This window comes from Rhincodon typus, chromosome 21, assembly GCF_021869965.1.
Source record: "Rhincodon typus isolate 14 chromosome 21, sRhiTyp1.1, whole genome shotgun sequence".
In the NCBI taxonomy this organism is placed as follows: Eukaryota; Metazoa; Chordata; class Chondrichthyes; order Orectolobiformes; family Rhincodontidae; genus Rhincodon; species Rhincodon typus.
The window spans coordinates 7,539,750-7,559,388 of record NC_063352.1 but is presented as its reverse complement, the minus strand read 5'-3'; the positions used below and the strand labels follow the sequence as shown (position 1 = coordinate 7,559,388).

General features: G+C 37.2%; 1 protein-coding gene across 2 annotated transcripts in view; it reads right to left on the bottom strand.

Moving 5' to 3' along the window:
• The window catches only part of cramp1 (cramped chromatin regulator homolog 1), a 61,504-nt gene that overhangs the window by 38,209 nt on the left and 3,656 nt on the right, over positions 1-19,639 (bottom strand). For both annotated transcript variants that reach the window (XM_048609529.1, XM_048609530.1), the window contains exons 2-6: positions 18,968-19,245; positions 6,735-6,934; positions 4,782-4,935; positions 2,792-2,875; positions 958-1,006 (exon numbers count right to left, since the gene is read on the bottom strand). In XM_048609529.1, the coding sequence (XP_048465486.1) occupies positions 958-1,006; positions 2,792-2,875; positions 4,782-4,935; positions 6,735-6,934; positions 18,968-19,245 (765 nt within the window). The remainder of the gene's footprint in view (positions 1-957; positions 1,007-2,791; positions 2,876-4,781; positions 4,936-6,734; positions 6,935-18,967; positions 19,246-19,639) is intronic.

The window sequence follows — 19,639 nt, the reverse complement described above, 5'->3', positions numbered from 1 at the left end:
CATTGCTATTTAACTGATGCCGTGAAATCACTGTACATTATTAGTAAAAAAAGGAAAAGACACCAAATTGAAATAAAAATTTAAAATACTAAGAATAAACAAGTCAGCTTCTATAAGGAGAAAAAAAACTATTAAGCTTTCTATCACTCCTTATCATTCTGTCTCTATTTCAGTTCAATGTTTCACGTACCAACTTCATTCCAAGCCTTTTATCCTTGCACTTAACTATACTGAATCTCAGAGGCCACTGACAGACATAGTCTAGGTCTTTTTAACTTTTCAGTTGCTTCAATAAGCTCTCCTGCTCCCCAAACAACTCAAAAGTCTGATCAACTTATTTTGTGCTTCTGAAGCCAGGTTGCTCAGGCAGATCAAAACAACCCTTTGCATTGACCTATATCGGGCAATATATCTGTGCAACACAACACCACTTCCATAACCATACCCTACTGTGCCTTTCCTTCAATGAATTCTTCATCCACCTCCAACATTTATCAACAATATTAAACCTACATAACTGTCTTGATGTGCAATTCTGTCAAGGTTTTTTTTGTGAAGTGTGCATTATATCACAGGGCTTTCCAATTATCTTGAAAAGGTTGCTTTTTTGAAGAAGTTCTGTGGGAAAATCACAGACTCCAAAGGAAAGTGAATGTACAGTGAACATACTTAATAGGATTCAGTGTTTTTCTGACATATTTTGGTGGCTTTGTTACATATTACTCTTTTGTCATGAGAGACTGCTGCATGCCATCATAATCACAAGTAGCCAGTAGACAGATACAAAATAAGGCTCTAAATTCAAACCAACTGATATAAAACTTCCACATATTACTTCAAGCCTTGAAAAGAATGGTAATTTTTGGTCGAAGGACACACTATGATCGTTGTGAGCCATTACATTAAATCATTCTTTGATGGCATTAGATAACCTTTTGTAATAAATTTGTTACTTACCCAGCTTGAATTAATTCATTGAGTTTAGCTGCATTTTTATCATCCATGCCTGAGAAATAAATGCATTATAACAGAATTAAATTAATATGCAATCTATAATTTTAGAATACATTAATTGCCTGTTCTAGGCTGTATGGTCCTTCTTCAGAATCTGCCTTTACAAGAAATCTTTCCTGAATACGTTCATTGAGCATTTAACAGAACAGAGCTACCACATCAGCTGGTATTTAGTTGCTTAGTCAGCTCAGAAAAATGCAGATTTTTAAAAAATGATTAAAACAGAACAGCCATATGTCTTGTTACACACCAGCACATTTAAGTGAAATGAAATCTTGTTCTAATCCAATGCTCTTAATTCATGATATTTAATAGGAAGTAGAAATTTTTAAGATCATATATTTCACATTGAGCAAGCTACTTATGAGAATGAATAGGTATTTTACTTGCAACACTCTATCCCAGCAACATTAACAGGAAGAATATCATGAACCAGGAACTAACAATTTATCATTAAGCCACCTGGTTGAAAGAGGCCCCAAAACTGTACCAGAAAGGGCCATTTAGGCCATCAGTCTACATTCGTGATTTTCGCTGTGAGCCACCTAATCTAGATGAAAAAGAAAAGTCACTCATACAGGCAGTCTCCAGGTTACACGTGGTGAACTGCATTCTTGAACTACTACAGTACATTTGGTGTAGGCACTACAAGCACTTCACTTTCGTAAATAGGATCATATTTTTATGTATGATGTGATGACCAATAACAAGGTACCATTAACAGTAAATTAGATACATAACAAGTTAGTATGATTTTGGTGGTGGTGATACCCAATGACATGAGGAGATTTCCATATTCTCTAAATAGTTTCACTGGATTCTTCTCTTCAATCCACGCAGGCAGTGGAGGCCTCAGTTTAACATTTCCATAAAACAATCACTGCTGACAAATCAAGTATTTTTCGAGCATCCACCATTCAAAGCAATACACGGAATGAACATTACCAACTGATAGTCCAGTGAACCGAATGAATTTATTTATAGTTGTAGCTGTTTAAAACATGTACCGGGAAGTGTGAACAAAAACTTTAAAGACTGAATAGACATGATACATAAGGTATTTACATGACAGGAAGATTAGAATTCAGAAACTATCCAGACAAAAACATGATGGTCTGTAGAGGGCAAAACAGGGGCTTTTGAGTGGGGACTAGTTCCTTTTTACAAGGTGATGGGATTCATAGAAGCGAATGGCAATACTTAATTTTTAAGAAAGAAAATATTTGAAGACTGTCAATAGCCGTTTACAATGCTGGTTTTCAATTTCTACACTGCAAAAGGGCTAGATCCAATTACAAGAAGTTTCCTTCCATAATGCCAAAATTAGCAGGAACAGGAGTAGGTCATTCTGTCCCTTGTGCCTGCTCCACCAATCAATAGAATCATGGCTGTACCTGTTTGCTAACTTTCAGTGTTCCATGCACAAATACTCCTAGGTCCCTTTGTGTTGCAGTTTTCTGCAGCTTTCCTCCATTTAAATAATATTCTGTTCCTTTTTTTCATCCCTTCCAAAATGAACAACTTTTCATTTTCCCACATTATACTCCTTTTGCTAACTTTTTGCCCAGTTACTTAACCTATCAAGATACCTCTGTAAACTGTTTGCATCCATCTCATAATTGCCTTTCCATCTACTTTTGTGTCGCCTGCAAATTTGACCATAGTACATTCACTTCCTTCTTCCAAGTTACTAATATACATTGTAAACAGTTGTGGTCCCAGCACTGATCCTGTGGAACCCCATTACATCCCTACCACATCCTATAAAAATACTCACATCCGCCGATTTTTTTGCGTAATTCTCCATAACATATTAGCCCATAGAGCTCCTGGGATGATTTCTTCAGTCCTCGGGAGAACACTGCAACAAAAGTATAATTCAAAATTTTTGTATGTATTAAGATATAGTTCAGCCAATAATTTACGGAGAAGCAAGCCTAATCGTGGAATGTTGGAAATCTGAAACATGAACAGAAAATGCTGGAAATACTCAGCATCCTAAAGGAGAGGAAAACAATTAAAATTTCACGTCAACCAATATTTCACCATAACATGATGACCTTTTATAAGAATTAACTGCTTCTAATTAAAGGTCACTATCTGAAATTTTAAAATTGTTTCACTCCATATGTTGCCAAATATACTGAGCAGATCTAGCATTTTCTATTTTTATTTCAATTAATAATTTAGTTGTTAAAAACAGCAGGCTGCTGAGCAATATGGACCGGATGATCCCAGACCCTTGCTGAAATTATTGATCTCAATCTGGTTACCAGCTTTTTATTGCTATTCGTGAAGAAAGAAAAATCAACTAGGATTGCAATTCTTGGTCACAATCCACTGATTTCTACTAGAAATAAGACTACTGAGCAGAATGTAACCCAATACCACTCTGTCTTAATGAGCAGGCCTGGACAGACTACAAAGGAATAACCAGTGCTGGAAGCTGCCCTAACATTTTCAAAGGGTGGACAGAGGATGCAGAAAATAACTTAAAAAAGGACACAGATAAAGTTAGTAAATCACACATATTTTACCTGCTGAATGCTTAAAAAGAAACAAGTTTCAGCATTTGTTATCACCTAGTTAACTTAAAAGGTCGTGAGTGAGACAAAGGACACAATGTGCAAGGCTAGCAATTTCAATTTATTTCAAACCTCATCTTGCATTTTTATTGTACTAATTTTGTCAAAGTTTGCTAAGTTATCAGCATGATGGTCTGTTATTTTGCCTTCTGGAAACACATCTAAAAATGCCTTTAAAATGCATTTAAAGTTCTACTAATGAAATTCTGTGCTAAAGCAAAATAGGGGATAGCAAATCAGGAACCCATTTTTATTCCCCATCAATTCTCTTTCCCACTGAGAAATGAAACAAAATAGCTGTCATTCATAAATACCTTCTAGCTACTGAAAGCATAATATGTAGGTTGATTAGACTGAAGAAAACAAAATCACAGATAACCACAACATGTAATAACTACATAAAAATCTTTACTTCTAGAATGAGTATGATCTTACCAATTCCAATTTCTCCAAGCTGGGTTTCACTACATTTCAAGAAATGTATGACTCTGTACTAGCCTTTTCTACAGTAAGAATACATTCACTGCTGCAATCAGCTGTCTTGGAATTAATTGGATTATTCAGGCTATCCAGGAAAATTGAGTTGTATTCATGACATAGATTATTAGAGTGTTTATTTTTGTTGGTCACCCCTGTCCACAACAAACAGGATGAACATATGGATCTCTGCAATTTGGCCAAAATAAAAACTTCCTTAAAATGTAATTACAATTATACTACTTCTCCACTAAATTTTAGTGACTACACATTTCTAGATAAGTTAAGTCTAAAAAAATCATACCAAATGTAAACATTAACTCAAACCTCAAATGCCTGATTCGGGCAATATAGATGCTTTCAAATAAAATACAAAGAATAGATTTTGAGTGTCATCAGAGAAGTTTGTTAGCCAACACTTATTTTCAAAATGTTGCTAACAAAATTGCTGAAACACAACATGCTGAAAAGCACAGAACCACAAATGCAATCATATCCATTCCTTTTTCTTGGAAAAGTAAAGAATTTATCACTCTTGGTGATTGTAACTCAACAACCACTACAGTATTCCATAGTAAAAGGTAAAATTTTGTGTCACGCATATAGCAATCTAAGTGGATACAGAACAACTGTCCAAATGAACACCAAGATAAGTAAAGAGTAAGCAGTAAATGTGCAATTATTCTCGTGGAATTCTGTATTCACCATTATTGAAGTCAATGTATTTGGAGATCTTGTGCCAAGTACGGTAGTAGAAATGCCGAACTTGCTCCTTATTTTTCACCATACTTGCTGGCTTCCCTTTCTTCTTGTACTTTAGAGCTATGTTATTTTGTATTGCTTCAAAATCCTTTCCATGCTAAAAATTAAATGAAACTATATTAATACTACTGTTCAAGTAAATGGAATTATTTGAGTGAAAGGAAATGAACATTTTAATGATTCAGTGAGCAAGCAGCAGAGAATGACGGTCCCTGAGGAACATAGCCTACTATCGGAGATGAATTGATGGTTTAAATCACATCAATGTCAAGCTGAAACTCGTTCTTTTTTAAACTTGATCATGGGATGCGGACATTGCTGGTTAGACTAGTATTTATTGCCTTATCACTAATTCCTCTGCAGAAGGTGATGATGAGCTGCCTTCTTGAACTTTAGGGTCACCCACAGTGCAGTTAGGAAGAGAGCTGCTGAATTTTAATCCAGCGACAATAAAGGAACAATGATACAGTTCCACATTAGGATGGCACGTGCCTTGGAGATGATCTTGTAGCTAGTGGCGTACCCATACATATACCACCCTGCCCTTCTAGATGATAAAGATCATCTGGGAGGTAAAGGGAGTAAATATTGAAAATTGTAGTTGGAGTGCTAATCAAGCAGGCCGCTTTGTCCTGGATGGTACTGAGCTTCAAGTGTTATTGGAGCTGCACCCATTCATGGAGAATATTCCATCAGCCTGTCATATGCCTTGTAGATGGTAGACATTGAGTAAGTGTATTACTTGCTGTAGAATTTCTAGCCCATGATGTGATGGGAAACCATGAAATGTAAGCACTTATTCGTGTAACTCAAAGTATGCTTAACTTACACCAAAGATAGTCAAATGGCATAGTGTCAGTCACGGAACAAGAGGAAATGGCAGAAGCATGTGTTGTCAGCACGCTTACAAAAGCTTGCTCCATATTTATGAACATGCCTCTGCTTATGATTAAGGAATGGTAATGGCCAAGGTTGAAACCTTGGGGCATGTTGCCGCCAACTGCTCAGGGACAGGACAAAAAGGCACATTACTAAACAAAGCAATGGAAGTAGATGGATCAACAGAAGACAGAAATATCAATACAAATTGTAACCTCTTTAAATATTTTCAGGAGTTAAACAGAAATAGATAAACTTGGAAGATTCAGACATATGCTTCACTATAGTTAAATGCCTATACATACAACTGCTCTGTTTACAATTAGCTCTGATTGGGACATATTAGGAAATATAAACAAACATAGCAGAATTGACAAAAGAGAATTATGACTTCTTTTGTTCAATAAATTGTTAATGTAATGTATCTCTTGCACACTTAACCATCTTCAATCAGCTTAAAAGCATTACAAAAGAACATCTGAACCCTTTTACTTAGAATCACTTAAGTTCTTTTGCACAGACAATTAAAGTGATCATTACCTTGTATAATTGCAACAATAGTCACCAAATTCCTTCAGGGAAAATTCAACATAATGGGCAAATCCTTACAATGCATTAGAGCACCAGATTCCATAGCAACTAGCTCCAATGTGGGATCAGCATGACTGTAAAACTACAATTGTAACAACATTTAACTTGTTGACATCCAGAACCAACGGGCTACAGTACTGTGCGTATGTTAGCCTTTGCCTTTTATTTTTGCAGTTATAGGGATATATCTATGTAAAAGAGGTGACGGGAGAGGATGGGGAGGTATAGCAATGACATTCTGGGAAATCACTGAAATTTAAGCATTTATTCCATCAGAAAGTCTCATAACTGGAAGTAATAACTATGTTTAACTTTTAATCAGATTTTAGATCATATGATTTAGAGAACAATACTATTTCCCTTAGAACTAATATAGCAGACATCAAATTAACATATTGCGATTTTAACTCTGGAAACCAAACGTACCTCATACAGCCCTTCGAAAAATGAATTTTTATCCTCTGCACTCCAGGACTCCCACTGTCTTCGAACTTTCTTCTTGTTCCCTTCCTCCTTTTCTCCTGAAATGGAAGATAAGCTTTTTGCTGTGGTTTTGCCGCTTCCACCAGTGCTGCCAGCAGCAATGCCAGATGCATAACCAGAGGCAGCAGCTCCCCCCTCAGGACCTGCAGAGGGAACAAAAAAGTTAAGTCAGACTTTTCAAAAGTGTGACCTGGGCCATGTAGACAAGGTCTTCTTCCCATTGCACTGATTTCAAAGAAGAACTTGTACAATGCAATTTTTAAAAATACTTCTATCTTTGTAACCTAATATGTCAATAGATAACAATACCAGGCAACTGAAAAAAATAGACACTTTATGAATTTAACAATTGTCCATGCAGTTAACTATCCCAGTCTGGTGTTAAGCAAATCTGATGAGCTTCTGAACATAACTGAGCTATAAAGATGAACAGGACACCAGATGTGACACCAAGTCTAAGGTGTTAGTTGATCTCAGTCAATTAGTGCTACTACAAATTGGTTGTGGAACTTGCCCATAGTTAAACCACAGAAATCAATGTTATGGACTGAATATACAACTGAATTCTTATTTTGTCTGTGAAGTTTACACTTCCTTTACAGTTCAGTACTGCAAGATACCTTTGCGGACAAGGCAGCTAAAAAGATTAAATAAGATAATAGGAATGAAGCAACAGCTAAAGTTAAGGAAGAAAGAAATAAAATTATTACCTGTATTGTACATCGCACAGAATAGTTTTCATTAATATTTCACTGATTCAACTCTAGCCCAGACATAGTCATTTTAAAACAAACTGCACATCTAAACGAAAACCAATCATTTCTAAATGTATTTTTAATGCATTATGCAAAACATTCTGAATAAACCTTTCCTTGCTTACCACAGACAAAAAAAGTGTAAGATGCAAAGTAAGCAATAAAAATGAGACTTTGTAACAAAATCTAAACAGACAATAAAAAATTGTGCCAATCACGACTGCTTAAAAAATTCTCAGTATATTCCAATATAATCACATTTTTACATGTCGCATTAGAAATAACATTCTGAAGGCAAATGACTTCAATTACTTTAAATTTTTACTTGGGCAACACAGGGAACTTTTTTAAAAATTCACTTATGGAGTGACATGTTGCTGACTAGCCACATTCATCGCCCATCCCTAGCTGCCCAGAGTTAAGAGTCAACCAGATTGCGGTTGCTCTGAAGTCACATATAGGTCAGTCCAGGTAAGGAAGCAGCTTTCCTTCCCTAAAGGACTAGTATCCAGGATACTAGTCTAATGACATTCTCATTACACCACCACTCCTCATGTGAAGTACAATATTTATCCAACTGCCAGGCTCTAAATTGTACAAAACTTTTGAGCGTGGTGCGAAGACACTGAATATCATCATGGCAATGGCTCACTATAGCAAGTCCACTGCAAAATAAAATCACAAGTAAATAAAGACTCACATTTTAATTCGAATAGAGAATTGCGTTTTTAAACAAATCTGCAAGAACTACAGCCACTTTTACCAGTACAGCATTTACAAGTAATCTAAAGACAAGCAAAAAATGAGAACGTTTTTGTTTTAGACCTGCATCTGGTCTCAATTTACCCTAAACTTTTACCAAAGGAGGAAATTTTGACCATAGACACCAAAGGTTCTTGAGTAGATTTGTAGCTTAGATTGTGGATGCTGTGGTTGGTTCGCTCGCCAAGCTGGTTTGTTAGTTCGCAGACGTTTCATTACCCTGCTGGGTAACATCATCAGTGCAGCCTCCGATGTAGCGCTGTTGTGGTTTCCCGCCTGGCGTTTAAACTCTGCTGGAATTGGTTATCTCACTTCCAGTTTTTCTTCACAGTGGTGTATATATAGGGTCTAATTCTACATGTTTATTGATGGCCTTTTTGGTGGAGAACCAAGCCTCTAGAAATTCCTGTGCTTGTCTCTGTTTGCCTTGTCCTAGGATCTTGATGTTGTCCCAACTCAACTGGTGGTTCTCCTTATCCGTCTGAATGGAGACGCGAGAGTACTGGTCATGTCTTTTTGTCGCTAGTTGGTGTTCGTGTATTCTTGTGGCCAGTTTCCCTCCTGTCTATCCAATGTCCTGTCTGTCTAGATATCTCTCTAACAAGTGCACCTAAATATATTACCAAAATAAAACGGACCACTAGAAAATGGGGAAAACAGAGCCAAACACAATTGTTAACACCATCTACACAAAATACGGTACAATATTGTTACTCCAGCATCAAATAAATACTGCAAGCACATACATCACCAGCTGCTTCATCTTGTTGGATCAAATGGGTTACTTTGTGAATTACAGAAATAAAGACAAAATCATTCCAGAATGAAAGTCTGAAACTCCTATATTGAATACCGAGACTTTTAAATAATCAAATAGAACCACTGGCAGTAGCGGCTAACAAGATCATAATGGAAACAGGGACAGAATTTTAAAAATAATGGAAACAAGCAGACCTGTGCAGAGAGAACCAAAGTCCTGTTTCAGATTGATGAACTTTTATAAATGTAAAAGGTCAACCAGTGTAGCTCTCTCCAAAGATGCTGCCTGGTTTGTTGCATGCTTCCACCATTTTCTGGTTTTACTTCAGATTTCAATGTTAAAATAATGATGACAGGGAGAGGAGTTTGTGAAAGCCAGTTTGCAAGTAGGCTAAGAGTTGGGCTCCAATTCTGTAAAGACAATGCAGTGGATCTTTGTTGGCTTGCCTGTAACTGTTCTGTCCAGATCACAACAGTCGCATTCCAACTAATTATTTTAAATTCCAATCTTTAGTATTGTGAAGGGTCTAGGCCCGAAACGTCAGCCTTTCTGCTCCTATGATGCTGCTTGGCCTGCTGTGTTCATCCAGCCCTGCACCTTGTTGTCTCGGATTCTCCAGCATCTGCAGTTCCGACTATCTCTAAAACACATTTACTGAACTGGGCAAAAGATTTACCTGCTAGATTTCAAGTCTTTTGCGATTGGGAAAAGAAATAAATTGAGCAGTAAACTAGATAGGTTATTTTGTCTCTAAATAACACACATCGCTTTAGCATTAAATTAAAACAAACAAACAGTCTTATCACAAACCATAACAGATTTCAGGAGTAATTAAGAACTTATATTTACATACCATCTTTAACACAATCAAACATTCCAAAGAACTTCACAGGAGCATCGTGAAATATGACACTGAACCATACAAGGAAAAATTAGGTCAAATGATTAAAACCTGAATTAAGGTGGTGGATTTTAAGGAACATTCTAAAAGAGGGCAAAATAGAGAGGCTGAGATGTGCACAGAGATATTTCCAGCACTTAGAGCCTTGGCAGAAGCCATGGCCACCAACGGTGCATCAATTAACATTAGAGATGCTCAAGAAGCATTACATGAGAACACAGATCTGGGAGAGTTGTGGGGCTAGATGAGGTAACAGACAAAGATAGTTGTGGACGGATTTGAAAACAAGGATGAGGTATTAAAATCAAGACTTTACTTGACCAGGAAAATGTAGGTCAACAAGCAATTGTGAGAAATCAGGAACTTGCTGTGAATTTAGAACAGGCAACAACATTTTGGTTGCTATCAAGTGTACGTGAGAAACGAGCCTGGAGAGCATTGGAATTTTTGTGTGTAGAGGTAGCAAAGGCATGAATGAGGGTACCAATAGCAAATAAGTTGAAAGAGGATGAATTTGGGTCATGTTGCAAAGGTGGAAATAGAGTCTCAGAGATGGCACAAAAAGGAAGTCAGAAGCTTGTCTTAGGGTCAAATGTTACACTGAAGTTTGGAACAGACTGTTTCCAGGGGAGGGATAAAGTGGGCAACTCTGAAACAGATTTAGATGGGAAGTCAAAAACAATGGTGTCAGTTTCCTAGCATTCAAACAGTGGAAATCTCTGCTTATCTACCGCTAGATGTCAGATACAGTCTGATAATTTAGCAACAGTTGAAAATCAAGAGAAACTGGTGATGATGAGAGTTGAACATCCATACATGGAAACTATTGCTGTGTTTTTGGATGATGTGGCAGAGGCCAGCAAATACCTGAGAAACAGTAAGGGACAGTGGATAGGTCCTTGGCAGCAGTAGTGGTAATAATGTGGGAGTGAGAAGGCACTCCACTGCAAATGATACTCTGGTTGTGACTAGACAGTTAAAAATGAAACATATGAGAGCAGTTCCATGGTAGTTGGATGACAGTGGAATAACATTAGAAGAAGAGGGGCAATAAAATGTGTTAAAGACTGAATTCAGATTGAAAGAGATGACAAAGGAAATTTAATCCTTGTCACAATCACATAAGATCTCAGTTGTGACTTCGATAACGAGTTGTTTTGGTGGAAATTCTATTGGAGGGATTTAAATATGTAATTCCAAGAAAAATAGACACTGATGCGAGGGCAACATGTTCACGCACTTTGTGAAGGAAACGGAGGTTGAAGATGGGGAGGTACTTTGCAAGAACGGTTAGGTGAAGGGTATTTTTGAGAAAGATGATGACAGCAAATTTAAAAGGAGAGTGGGACAACACATGAAAAGAAAGAACTATCAATATTGGATGACACAGGGCCCAGGAGGAGAAGTTGGCTTGTTATCTGTGTAGTAGGGGCAGGATCGAGTGGGCTTCCCAGACAAGATGAGCTCAGCAAGGACTTTGATGGAGATGGGGGAAGAATATAGAGAAAAGACAGTAGATCAAGGTTAGGGCAGCAGGGAACTTTTGAAGAAGCATGGGCTGAGCGACAGAGGCAGTCAATCAGATGGTCTTAACCTTAGTGACAAAGAAGATACGCTCCTCCTGTTTGAAGTAAGAACGAATAAGATGGGGAAGAGGGTTAAAGATTGTGTAATAGAAGCCAAGGGATATGCTGACACTCAAAAACAGACGATTGTGGGAACCAACAGTGCTTTATGCGATCATCTGCCAGATGTTGTAATTGACAACACTAATGAAACATCATATATTGAACATGTCTTATTAGTTTTCCCCAAATGTCCATAGTTTACATCAGGCATTTTCTTCACAGGATGTGCATCACACTGTCAAAGTTAGTAGTTATTTCTGAACTTCCATTCTGAACTGGCCTCAAGAAGATGGTGGTGACCAACCTCTTGCGTAGTTGCAAGTGTAGCGTTTGATACAACTGGGTAGTCTGCTCATCCAGTTCAGACAGTAATCAAGAGTCAACCATGTTGCTATAGTCTGGAGTCATGTAGCCCAGATGAGTTGAGGATAGCAAATTTCATTCTACAAGAAGAAAAATAGCAGCCCAGTGTTTGTTTTAAAACAAAGACAATAATCTGGTAATTTCTTGGTCATCATTACTGCACTAGCTTTCCATGCCAGACTGCATGTAATTAAGTGAGTGTAAATTAACCACGATGGGACTTGAAATCAAATTTGCGGATCATTAGTGCAGACCTCTGGATAAAAACTCAGTGATTCAATCAGTATGTTACTATACTTGCATTCAATGCAATTCAAGCTATTTGACTACAGCAATGCAATGCGTTGAGTTATGGTTAGTCACCCATTCATCACATGAAAATACAGAATGTATGTGCTATTTCACACTATTATGACAGTTTCATAACCAACAGTTAATGTCATTTAATGCACCAAAAAAAAAAAGTAATTATATCTGCAGCAGGAAAACAGCTTTTATCAAAACCTAGCAGGTCACCTTCCACCACTAAGCAACAACAAAAACGCATGCATAATTTGTGACTGTGGAATGACCTTTAGAAGAGGTTTCATTTTTTGATCTGAAATCCAAAATAGACAATTGTACTGGCCAATAACAACTAGCAGGTATATAACACTTTTAACGCAGTAACATCCGCAAGCGTTTCACTGTGGAATCATCAAAACAAACTAGCAAAGAGAAATCAAGTGAATACTGAACAAATACAATTCTAGATTCTGTGATAGTGACCGGCACAATCTTTTTATCCTTTGTGTACGGGTTTAAATTCAGACTTTAGTAAAGATGCAAATGGCTCCCTTCAACACTGCTCAGATCCCAAGTGAAATGATTTTTGGTGGTCTCACCCAGTTCCTGGGAGCAAATGTCTGCAGCACAGAAGCAGATATTAAACAGATTCTCAGTAATAGAAGCCATACGTATAGCTAGTGGAAAGGTTCGTACTGCTCCCGTGGGTTATTGTAGTCAGTTAGAAAAGGCTCACATTATTTCAACTTTTGCAACATTTTATCCAAGGGTGCTTGATTCCAACATGGATATGGAAAGCAAAAATTACCAGCATCACTCACTTTAACACAAAGTTCAAACTGAAATCAACTGTAATAAAAATTCAAGCCAGTTTTAGGACTGCATAGGTGCCCTCCCTTCAGAGTAAGCACTGCTGGTGGAGCGCTTTTAAAATTGAGGCTTTTAGAATTCTCTGAAGGCCAATATTAAAGATTGCATGCAATATACAAAATTGAAACAGTAATGTAGCCTAGAAAGTACACCATCAAATTGGAAGGGATTAATAAAGAAAGTAGAAAGGGAAAACAGTCATTTTAAAAGGAATGTGCATCTAACCTACACCAGTAGTTACATTCCAACATGCAATTTCCTGTAACATGCTAAGCTACATTAATTTGTATAGTGAACATTTGAGTTACACCCATGTGCTCATGCTTACATTTACATGTACTATTTACAGATCATGCATTCCTGCAAAGTATATTCAGCAGAAATAATGTTAACACAAACTGCACATTAGTATTTCACTAAACGTATGTGGTCAGCAGTGAGAAATAAAACTCAGTTAAATTGAATAGTGGCTCTTAAATCAGACTGCATCAAATCAGGGCAGTTGCTTTTCTTAATACATAGTAAAGTGGCACAGAAGCCTGAATGCAAAACTAAGAAAGAAACATTTGGACCAATATTCCCGTAAATCAATATTGTACACGGCTAACTTTTCAAGTATACAGCCCTTACACATTATTTTACATGGCTGTAGAACAAAGCTTGTGTGTTACCTTTGATGCTCCTGGAAGGCCACATACACGCCCAATTTATCAGGAAAATTGTCTTACAATATCAATTGATAATTCAAGATTATTTCTCTGCTGAAAGGGATTTATCAAATAGCTTGTATTGAGGAACTTAAAATGGAGCAGTGTGAATCTACTGATTATGAAATGTAATTATCACAATTTTAGTTAACAGTTTCCAAATTTGGAAAAAAAAGTACATTATTCATTGTGGAAGTCTCCACAAGAACGATCACTTTCAGGACCATGGAGGTTCACTTATGCAAGATGGCCAAGTTAGCAGAATGCAATTATGGAATGAAGAACAGCCATTACTAATCGAAACAAATAAACAAGCACCTTTCACAAGCTCATCTTCACCTGCAGCTTGATCGGCTTAATAAAAACATTACATACAGAATCATCAGTTCCAGTTGATCTATCAAACTAAATGTCACAATCAAAAGATTCAACAGCTTTTAATGAACAGATCATCCAAAACTGCAGCATCTTTAATTCCCATTGTCTTCCAAATATGTTCATAATCTAAACAAACAATTACTGCCTCCAACCATTAGGTTACCTATAATACAAATTGTTATAATAAATGTTTCAGCATGTTTTATGCTGGAAGAGATTAAGCTGCTTAAAATTTGAATACAATTGAAGTCAACATATGCTGAAATGTAATTGAACAATCAAGTATCAATTTTAGATTTAAATGTTGTGTTGTAATATCAGTTTGTTCAAGAATGCACATGTTTGACATGTTAATGTTGGCTTTCTCGGTCAATTGAGGATTTCTACTGTACTGATAAAATCAAGACCCCAATAATGAAAGAAGTTGCCAAAAACTGAATGCTTCCCAGGATATATTCAGCAACTTAAAAGGAGTTTCACTGAAACTGTTCAGACTGCTTTATATTTTGTAAGTAAGTGTAAAGTGTCATGCGAATCTATGGACAACACCCATTCACCAACCCCATCCCCCATAAGTAACTGCTATAATGGTCACAAAACTAATACCTAGCATAAAGTGCTGATATTTCTCAGAGGATGAATGACTGACTGACTGACTTCAGAGCAGACTTATTTTCATATAAGCCACAAGTTGCTTTTTATTCCTCAGCTCTATGCTATACATTAAAATCAAAGTAAAAATACACAAAAATATTAACATCACAAGTGCATGAATGCCAAGTTCATCTAATCCCCCAAAAGCCTTCTAAATCACAGAACAGAATAACTACTTCTGAACACCCAAATATCTAAAAACATTTGTCAATGAGTTAGTTGTCATTATTCCTTTCACAATCATGTAAAATTCACATTTCCCTCAAAAGGTGTGCTTTAGAACCGCAATGATACCGTGACGTGAATGACAAAATGAATGAATGCAACTAAGAGATTGCAAGGCAGTAGTTTATTAACATAACTCAACTTTGCAATGATAACGGAAGATAATTCAGATGATCACTAGTAAAGAATAGGCTGTATATATGTGAATACCAACTGTACGAAATTTAATATGAATCTCATGCAGGGATTCCGAACCTAAATGATGAGAGATTGCATAGGTCTGAGACACAGAAGGATCTAGCTGTCTCAGTGCATGAATAGCAAAGGGCTAGTATGCAGGGACAGCACGTATTAAGGAGAATTACAGAACGTTGTTGTTTATTGCATACAGAATTGAATACACACATAGGAGGTAATATTTTAATTATTCAGGGCTCTGGTGAGACCACATCAGGCATACAGTGCATAGCATTGGTCTCCTTATTTAAGGAAGCTTGAGAATGCATTGGAAGCCATTCTTAGATGGTTTACTGGACTAATACCTGGAATGATGTGCTACCTAATGAGGACAGGCTGAACTGGCTAGGCTTTTATCCAATGGAGTTTAGAAGAGTAACAGTAAGAAACCTACAAGGTCCTGAGAGGTCTTAATTGGTTGAATTTCAAAAGAATGTTTTGCCTTGAGGGGAATCTAAAAATAGGCATCATTTTCTAAAAATAAATAGTGCCCACCTAATACAAAGATGAGATTTTTTATTTCACCCCTCACGTGGTCTTGAAACCTTAGAACTCCCTTCCTCAAAAATTTGTGGAAGCAGAATGTTTGAATATTTTCAAAGAAGAGGGAAATAGACTGTTGATAAGCAAGACAGCAAAAAGATTATGGAAACAGGAGCAAATGTAGAGTATTCAGATCATCCAAGATCGTATTGAGTAGTGGGGGAACCTGCTCCTGCTGCTAGCCGGTACATTTCTATCATTTTAAGTATTCCAAGAGGGTTTCCTATTGTCAGGATAAAAATTTCATCATTGGAGCTGATTGCTTTCAGTGAATATTCCATAGTTTTAAAACTTCTCCCTGACTTCAACATTTACTACCACTCCATGTTCACTGCTTTGGATTCTCAGGTACATTAAAATTCAATACAGTTGATGAGGATCCAGTAGAATATCCCAAAAAACCCTGAAGAAAATAACATTCATTGAAAATAATAAAACTACAAATAACTGCACGGAAATGCTTCGGTCATTGTCTGAATATCTGAGAACAATGCAACAAATGAGCTCATCAGTTAAGACTGCTATACATTCAACACTCACCTGCTCTTCAGTAAAAGTACCCAAGTATTGTTTTGACTGAGATGACAAGTCATTATTCTTGACTTATACTGCAACTCATTTCAAAACCAAAAACAAACATTCTTAGATTAAATTACACAATTAGCAATGATTTTCTATTAAAATAGATGACAGCATAGTAGTTTCTGAAGTTGAAAATAAAGTATTATAGAAATCAGTTTAATAAACTATATATAAGCTGAATTGCGTACTACTGTTCTAGGTTCTTATGTAAGTAATTTATATATCTGATGAAAGATTCCTACAGGTAGTTTAAGTGAATGTGAGAATGTTAGAAATTAAATTAAATGCAAATGATTTCACTGATTTAAATAAAAGCTCGAGCCGAATGCAGATTGGTGGAATGGGTGGTCAAGTGCCAGTTGAAATACAATGCAAAGTAGTATCAAGAAATTCATTTCAGCTGAACGAAGGAGGTAATTTAAAACAATTCTAAAGGGGGTGCAGGAAGGAAGAGACCTGAGAGTAGCATCATGGGTTATATCAACAGGGGCATACAATACAAAAGAAAGGAGTTAGGTTAAATCTGTATAAAGAACACACAGTTCAGCCTCAGCTGGAGTACTGCATCCAATTCTGGTCAACACACTTTAGGGAGGATGCAAAGGCATTAGAGAGGGTGCAAAGGCAAAGGAGAAATTCCAGAGAATTTTTCTTCAGTTATGTAGATAGATTGGCAAAGTTAGACTAGTCTGCTTGGAAAGGAGAAAGCCCACAGGAGATTTGGTAACATTTAAAAATCATCTACACAGAGAAGATGGAGACAAACAGTTCCCATTGGTGAAAGAATTGAGAACCAGACAGCAAACTTAAGGTAATTGACAAAAGAAGCAATGGCAACGTGAGGAAAAACCATTTCTCTCAGCAAATGATTAGGATCTGGAACTAACTGCCTTAAATTACAGGAGAGACAAGGCAAATAGAGTCATTTAAAAAAAAATTGGATCATCAGAAAAAAAAAGTTGCAGGATGATAGGGAAAAAGCAGCAAAATGGCACTTGGTGTATTGCTCTTTCAGGTCTGTGTACAGTGTGCCAAATGGCTTCCTTTGGTGTCATAACCATTCCATAAAAAGAATTTTATGATTCATTCAGTCATCATTGCACTACGTAATTTTTAAAACAAGTTAACTACAGAAATGTCAGTATACTACAGGCTGTAAAAACTGTCGCTTCAGTGAAGAAATGGTAATGAAGGAACTAAAAGCAATTGTATTACAATGAACAACTGTATTAACAAAATAAAGGAAATTATCCGTTAAGTGTCATACCCACTGATTTCACTAGCTCAGGTTATGATACAGTATGCACCTCAAAGTTGTACTTGCAACTTGAATCCAGATTTGTGACACTATTCTGAATGAAGTATAATATGGAAAACTGTAAGCTTGTCCACTTTGGCATGAAGAATAAAACGGCAGAAAATAATTCTAAATGGTGAGAGATTGCAAAACTCTGCAGTCAAGGGATGGGATGTCCTACTACATGAATTACAACAAGTTTGCTTGAAGTTACAATGTGAAATGTTATTATCTACTCCAAGGTCAGTTTTGGTCTCCTTAATTAAGGATACAAGATGCAGTTCAGATAAAATCTGAACTGATTCCTGGAATGAGGGAGTTGTCTTATGAGGAACGGTTGAGAGGTGATTTTATTGAAATATATGAGATCCTGAGGAAACTTCACAGAGTGAATGCTGAAAGGATCCTCCCCTTGTTGGAGAAACTAAATGGTAGTGGACACAATTAAGGCAGATGTGAGGAGATTTTTATTTCCTCAGGGGGTTGAGAATCTGTGGAATTCTCTTCTTCAGACAGCAGTTGAAGCAGGGTCATTGAATATTTTTAAAGTAGAGGTAGAGTGATTCTTGGCTTAAAGAAAAGAGGTAAAGGGATAAGCAGGGAAACGGAGTTGAGACCACAGTCGGATGAGCCATGATATCATCAAATTTGGCAGGTTCAAACGGGAGTCTCCTGGTCATAATTCATACACTTGTATGTACGGAGATAATGTGCAAAAACATACAACCGTGGAAGATTGGATGAAATAAAAATTACAGTGAGTGATGCCAGTGTCCTGGTGTCTACTGTTCATAGATAAAACTTCTTGTTCATGTTACATTTTACATTTAGTCTGTTGTTCCACTGAAAAAGTAAGAGTTGTGCTGTGATGCAGTACTTCAAATTCTAAACAAAAAAGTATACATGTAGATTATATTGTTGGGAATTAAAGTATAGATAAACTAGAATATAGCTGTTCCAGAGAAGAGGATTAAAATGTTATTACTTAAGTGGCTTCCAGCATAAGTGCAAGAGCTAAGTTAGGCTATAATAGCTGTTCGTTGTATACTTATACAATATATGAATTAATATATACTATAAACTACTTCCAATCTTTAAAATAATCTTCGCATTATTACACAAAAGTAAGGGAATTCTTTGAAACAGCCAGGCACATACCAATTTCACCCACACAAGAGTGTAATGTGTTTGATGCCACTAAACCTTAACAGCAAGAGCCTTCATTTTACCTTTTCCTTTATTGTTCTGGAAGCCACTGGATCCATTCGAAGCAGTTGAATCTTTCCTTAACCTCTTGCTGGGGGGTCTGACACTAGATCTTAAGAAATGATGTTGATCTGGGCTTGTGGCAACTGCTGATGGATCTTCTCTCTTTGTGTTGTGTTGAGAGCTGCTGCCTCCTTCTTCACTCTCCCCATCTCCTTCAGCACTCTCCTCTTCCCCAGACCTTTTACCCAATCTCTTCAGCCCTTCATCGCTGCTCACATCCAGACATTTCGCCGTCATTCTGGGGAATGCAAAACAAGGAAAAAATTAGCCAAAAGCATCTTTAAAAGCATATTTATTTCAAAATTTCTGAACCCTCTCAACTTGCAGCTGTAAACATTTTTTCCAACATGGCCGCCGTTGTTTTTCTCCTGATCCCCCGATCGCTGTCCCGCAACCACCCGCTGAAAATATGCTTCTCCTCGGCCAGGTCGGGGGTCCTGAAGTTGGATCCATGGACCAGCCGGGGGATGGAAGGGTTTTTGTCGACTCGGGGGAGCCAGCGGGGTCGAGAGAGCCGGAGTTTGTGGCAGTGTTCATGTCTTCCTCCTTCCCCTTGAGCTTCACTCCTGAGCCGCGACATGTCGGCCGGGAGCTGCTGAAACCTCCCCACTCATCGCCAAGCTTAGAGGGGC